At 37.4% G+C, this 6,000-nt stretch overlaps 1 protein-coding gene across 1 annotated transcript; it reads left to right on the top strand.

The window, feature by feature from the left end:
* Positions 1–251: 251 nt before the first annotated feature.
* LOC142638355 (F-box/kelch-repeat protein At3g06240-like) lies at positions 252–1,590 on the top strand. The gene has a single exon (XM_075812379.1). It carries the CDS (start codon positions 252–254, stop codon positions 1,389–1,391), a length of 1,140 nt encoding a protein of 379 aa, XP_075668494.1. The 3' UTR covers positions 1,392–1,590.
* Positions 1,591–6,000: the final 4,410 nt, after the last annotated feature.

Below are 6,000 nucleotides of genomic sequence, written 5' to 3'. Positions count from 1 at the left end.
AGTCAAAATGGTCATGTGAGCACCATAAACACAAGCAGGAGCTTCCACTTTATAGTAGCTCTGCTCGCAGCTCTCATTTTATTTCTAATTAAATTCTTTTAGCCTTTTCATCCTTTTAATAAAAAGAAATATATTTATATTTTTTTTATTGATATATTCAAAAAAAAATTTATTAAATTTTATATAATTTAAGTGGTATTTGTCAATAACAGAATCGTCAGTTAATATTTCATTTTCTTTTATTTTATTTTATGTATAATCTTTTAATTTATGCCAGTGGCATTTGTGGTAAGAAGATATATATATACACACGCATGCACACGCGCGCTACTCTGCAGCTGAAAATGTCGAACCTGCCGCGTGAACTCATCGTAGACATACTGTCGCGACTGCCGGTCAAGTCTCTCTGCCGATTCAAGTGCGTCTCCAAGCCATGGCGCACTCTCATCTCTCATCCCGATTTCGTCAAAACCCACCTCCACCGCGCCCAATTCAAGCGACTCATCTTAGCCTCCAACGATTCCCTCTACTCCATCGACCACGAAACCTCTTTCGAAAACGACGTCGTCGCCGTCGCTCTCGATTATTTCCCTCTCGACCAAAACCATCAATCTTACCCGATTGAAATGATCGGTTCTTGCAACGGCCTCCTCTGCCTTAAGCCTCAACCCAACACCTTCTTCGTTTTCAACCCGGCTACCCACGAGTCTGCCCGAATACCCGATGCCCCGACTCCTTACGGGTTCGATCACGCTATTTTGGCACATGGGTTCGGTTACGCTCCCTCCATCGACGATTACAAGCTCGTCAAGGCCGTGAACGCACCTCTCGTCGCTGTGTTTTCTCTGAAAACCAGCGCGTGGAAATTGGTCGAGGGCTTTCACTACAAGAAGCCGACGGAGTTATGGGAGGGCCCACTCCCATGTGGGACTCATCTCAACGGCGCTCTCCACTGGGTATTCAAGCTTTGCGGTGGAAATGAGTGCGTCATCGCCGCCTTCGATTTAGAAACCGATACGTTTCGGGACATGCCGGTGCCGGCAATTTCTGTGTCGGGTTTCAGCACTGGGTTTTTGAAAGGGTGCCTTTGTTTGATGGATCGTGACTTTGGCCTAAGGCGTCGAGATATTTGGGTCATGAAGGAGTACGGTGTGGGAAAGTCGTGGACTAAGATTTTGGTCGTGGACCCGTGTTATGTGGTGAAGCCGTTGTGTTTGTGGAAAAATTCCAAGATTTTGATGGCAATCGATAGGAACGAGAACGAGCTGGTTCTGTGTAATCCCAAAGATGGGACGTGCAAGAATTTTGAGGTAGTTGGCATTTCGTTTCGGTTTTATGCAGATACGTATGTGGAAAGCCTTGTCTCGCCCAAATTTTCTGCAATAGTTTGAAGGTGGTCTATGTTTGTTTTATTTTGTTTTCTGATTTTGAATGTTATTAAGTATTTCTGCTGATTCTTAAGAGTTCTTTAGCTTTCTTCTTGTGATTTGGAGGTGTTGGTGACATGTTACCTTGTAATTGTACTAGTTCCACATTCTCATTATATTTCAATAGGCTTTCAAAACTTTTGGATTCAAATACTAAAAGAAATATGTTGTAGGCCATGTATTTCTTTTTCTTTTTATTTTATTTTTTTATTTTTAAATTCTGTATATTTACAAATACTTTTAGGAGTTCAATTAGGACCCCAGCAGTTCAAATGCATAACTTTTCTTAGAGAATGAATCCTCGGACGTTTTCGGATTATCACATTTTAGAAATAACAGAAGAAGACGGAGCAGAGAGTCTCTTGGCCTGAGAATATGATCTGACACTGATCTTGGGATGTTGTTGCAGTGACCTTAGTGTATTGCTCTACCTGCAAATCCCTTGGTTTTTCATTGCCTCCACTGCTCCAAGGCTTGCTGCCACTTTCCAATCTCTGCTTGTTGAACTCATATTTTTTCCCGACTTTGAATTCGAAACTAATTGCATAAATTGGAAATGAGAAGTTAGAACTTAGAAGCCTGAAAGAGAATAGCTTTGAAGGTGTTGAATTGTCAAATAGCTCTTTCTTATGTAATGAGGGAGATATGGCAATGTAGAAAGAGGTATGACTTATGAGGACGGAGGCAAAGTCTACTCTCACAGTCCTCCAGAAAATGCCTAATCAAATCTATAGCTGCAAGTGTATACTTCATGTCCTCCCTGTGGTATCCAAAAAACAGTTTGTTCAAAGATAGATGCACTCCTTTGAGAATTTTGGTGGGGAAAAAGGGACAGCAACAGGACAATATATTATATATCTAAAGGCATGGGATACCATTTGCCAAACAAGAAGTACAGGTGAACTTGGCTGCAAAGAATGAAAGATGTAAACATAGCCCTGCTTACTAAATTAGGATGGAGTGTTCTTTTACAAGAAGAAAAAACTTTGGGTGAAATTTCTCAATGCGAAATACTTGCGGGGTAATCTATATGGAAAGCAATATATGGAACTCAGCTTCTTGGGTATCGAGATCAATTTTGAACACTAAAGAGCTACTTCTCAATGGATTTTGCCATGTTAACAAGGCCTTGCATGTGATGTAACTTGGATGAACATGAACAGTTTGATGGAATCGCATGAATGCTTGACTGTATAAAAATTGTGGACCAAATTAATTGTGTTTACAGGAACCCCCAAGAAGCATGGGAATACAAAAACCCAAGAAAGTAAGCATATTTACAGCTGGAATCCCCATCCTCACCTGTATGTAAAGTTGAATTTTGATGCAGCAACTGAAAAGACAAGGCCAGCCTAGCTGTGGTGGATAGAGACCACACTGAATTATTAGAATGCACTGATCCATTGATAGCTGAAGCAAGAGCAGCACCTTTGCCAGCAAGGAAAGCAAAATCAAAATAAATAGTTTTTCAATCAAATTCATTATCGAAATTCAAAGTTCATTACCTGAAATCCAACTCTGCCAAGAGAAAGAGTGACTAATTCTATAATTTAAAAAAAAAAAAAAAATCAAGCCTCAAGAAAAGCCACACTTTTCTCTCCCTCTTGATTCTTGAGGAATCAAACTTTTTTTTTTTGCATGTTGCTCACCTTGGTGTTCTTTATTTGATAAAATCTTATTTAAGATTTACCATGTTATAAGAAAGCTTAAGTAAATTAGTCATATTATCAATTTAAAAGTATTAGGGGATTTCTTTTTTGTTCATGTTGCTCACCTTGGTGTTCTTCATTTGATACAATCTTATTTAAGATTGACTATGTTATAAGAAAGATTAAGTAAAGTAGTTATACTATCAATTGAAAAGTGTTAGGAGAATTAAATTCAAAACTTAATAACATCTGAGGTTGAGGTCTTCAGTTTGATTGGGGATACCTCTCAATGACGCTGTTCAATGGATATTCAAGCTTTGTGGTGGCAGTGAGTTTGTCATTGGTGCTTTAGATTTAGAAACTACATTTAGGGACAACATGCCCGTTCCTGAAACCAACTTTGTTCGATGGATCTTGTGGAGGGTACAAGGCGTCGAACTTTTGGGTAATGAAGGAGTACGGAGTGGGAGAGTAGTGGACTAAGATTTTAGTCGAAGATCTGTGTTATGTTATGTGGTCAGGCTGGTGTGTTTGTGACTATGTGGCAGAATTCCAAGATTTTGATGGAAACAAATTGGAAGGAGCTGGTTCTGTGTAATCCTAAGGATGGGACGTGCAAGAATTTTGAGGTGGATGGCATTCAGGAGATGTTTTATCGAGATACAAATGTGTAGAAAGCCTTGTCTCGCCTAATTTTCAGAAATAGTTGAAGGTTGTCTTTGTTGTTTTCTTGTGTTTTCTGATTGTGATCTACTACTTTTAATGCAATCGAATGTAATCAGGAATTTCTGCTTTCGCTTTCTTAGTTCTTTAGCTTGCTTGTTGTGATTAGGGTGTTGGTATTACTTCTTGCATTGTAGTTGTACTAATGCCACATTATCCTTAGTCTTTGCACTTTCTGGCAGAATTGACCTCAGTTCGAAAAAATGTCCAAGATATTTCGATAGATTTCCAAAACTTCTGAGTTCAAATACTACTTTTAGTAGAACTCAATGTAAGGAGATAAAGGAGAAGATATAAGTTGAAGGCCATGTATATCATTAAAAAAAAAATTGCAGTATATTTACAAACAATATTAGAAGCGCCTCAATTAGGACCCCAGCAGCTCAAATACATTACTTTTCTCAGTGACTCCTCTGACTCTTTCGTATTATCACAACTATACTTCTTAGATATAGCAGAAAAAGACGGAATAGAGAGCTTCTTGGCCTGAGAATATGATCCCACACTGTTCTTGGCATGTTGTTGCAGTGACCTTAGTGTATTGCCCCACCTGCAAATCCCTTGGTCTTTCATTGCCTCCGCTGTCCAAGCTCTGCTTGTTGAACTCATATTTCTTCCTGACTTTGAATTGGAAACTAAGTGAACAAATTGGAAATGGGAAGTTAGAGCTTTTTTGTTTTTTGTTTTATAAGGAAAGAGGGGATATTTAGCTTTGATGGTGTTGTAGTGTCGAAGAGATCTTTCTTATATAATGAGAGAGATAAGAGGGATATGTGGAAAGCGATGTGGTGCAAGACTAATGGCAAAACCAACAGCAGTTTGGAAGGGACCCCTGGTTTTCTAATATCAAAACCATTAATTACCGTGGCAGCTGAATTGCTATGCCTTTGAACCTAGCCAGAGAGCGAGAGAGAGAAAGACTAGCCAAGAAACAAACAAGCCAACTTGGAGAATTTGTGGCTTTATAAGATAAGAAAAGAAAGAAAAAAAAAATTGAAAGCACAAGTCGGTTGTGACTAGATGATAAGTACAAGCAGAATTTGGTTCTATGCAGAAGCACAAAACTGAAGATGCTATATGTCAGAAGCTAATAGTGCCAAGGGAATAAAACTGACTATTGAGGATGTATCAATCGGATTCAATCTTGTACAAACATATGGAGGAGTTTATGGATTTTATCCTGACTGAAAAATGTTCAAGGTTTTGTTAGGAAAAATTGGTAAGGCAAAGAATAAGCAGTATGAAGTATAAAATCTAGGTTTAGTTTAATTTGTGATATTGTTTTTTTATTTTTTATAATTTGATGGTTATAAAAATAGAAGAGTGGGTATTCAAACCATTTTCCTCCCTATAAAGAAAAAGAGACAATGCAACACGGCTAATTTTATAATAGAAACAAGTTGTACCAAATTATATATTGTCTCTCTAAATCTATATATATTTACGCTTCTGTTAAGTTACATCAGCAGCCATGTTATTTTTCTTTTTTTATTAGTCTTTTCACAATTCTACAACTTTCACTTCAGCTTCCATAAACCCCCCTACTCTCTCTCCCTCTACTGCTTTCAACTTGCCATGTATGCTCTTTATTGCCTCAGACTCTTCCTCTCTTCCTTTCTTGCATTTTCCTCTCCTTATTGAACCCAACCATTTTATACATACTCAGTTGCCACCACCACCTTTATAAAAGCAAAGAAATAATATATAAACCATTAGACGTCTGGACTCTCTTAGTGAGAAGATGAATGGTTTTGGATTTAGCTCTTACAAAAAAAGAAAAAAAAAAAAAAAGAAGAAGCTCATTTCAAAGCAATAATCCTATATTCTTGAGTGGAGATATCGCTTTGTTCCTTAAAACCATATGGTATATCAAGTGTTTTTTTATATATTGGAGTATTATGAGTTTTTATTTTTTGAATGTGTTTGAATCCAGATTATTTGCGTCTACGTTTTGGCTGTTCACGTTTCAGCTCTTTTTTTTTTTTTTTTTTTTTTTTTTGGGGCAGCTTTTAAAAGACAAAAAACATTGTTCACCACTGACGAGTACTGTTCACAACACTATTTATGTACTTTTTCATTAAAAATGGGTCCTGTAATACTATTCACACATTTAAAAATTATTTTGTTACAATGTTTTTAGTTTTCAGTTTCAGCTTCAACAAAATAAGTTTTATCCAAACAGACCCTATGTATCTTTTACA

This window comes from Castanea sativa, chromosome 6 (assembly GCF_040712315.1).
Source record: "Castanea sativa cultivar Marrone di Chiusa Pesio chromosome 6, ASM4071231v1".
Lineage (NCBI taxonomy): Eukaryota > Viridiplantae > Streptophyta > Magnoliopsida > Fagales > Fagaceae > Castanea > Castanea sativa.
The sequence above is the reverse complement of the archived record's forward strand: the minus strand, read 5'-3'. Positions and strand labels throughout refer to the sequence as shown.

What these genes read in the sequence shown, in the direction of transcription:
- LOC142638355 (XM_075812379.1), top strand. Translation starts at nt 252, where the DNA reads ATGTATAATCTTTTAATTTATGCCAGTGGCATTTGTGGTAAGAAGATA.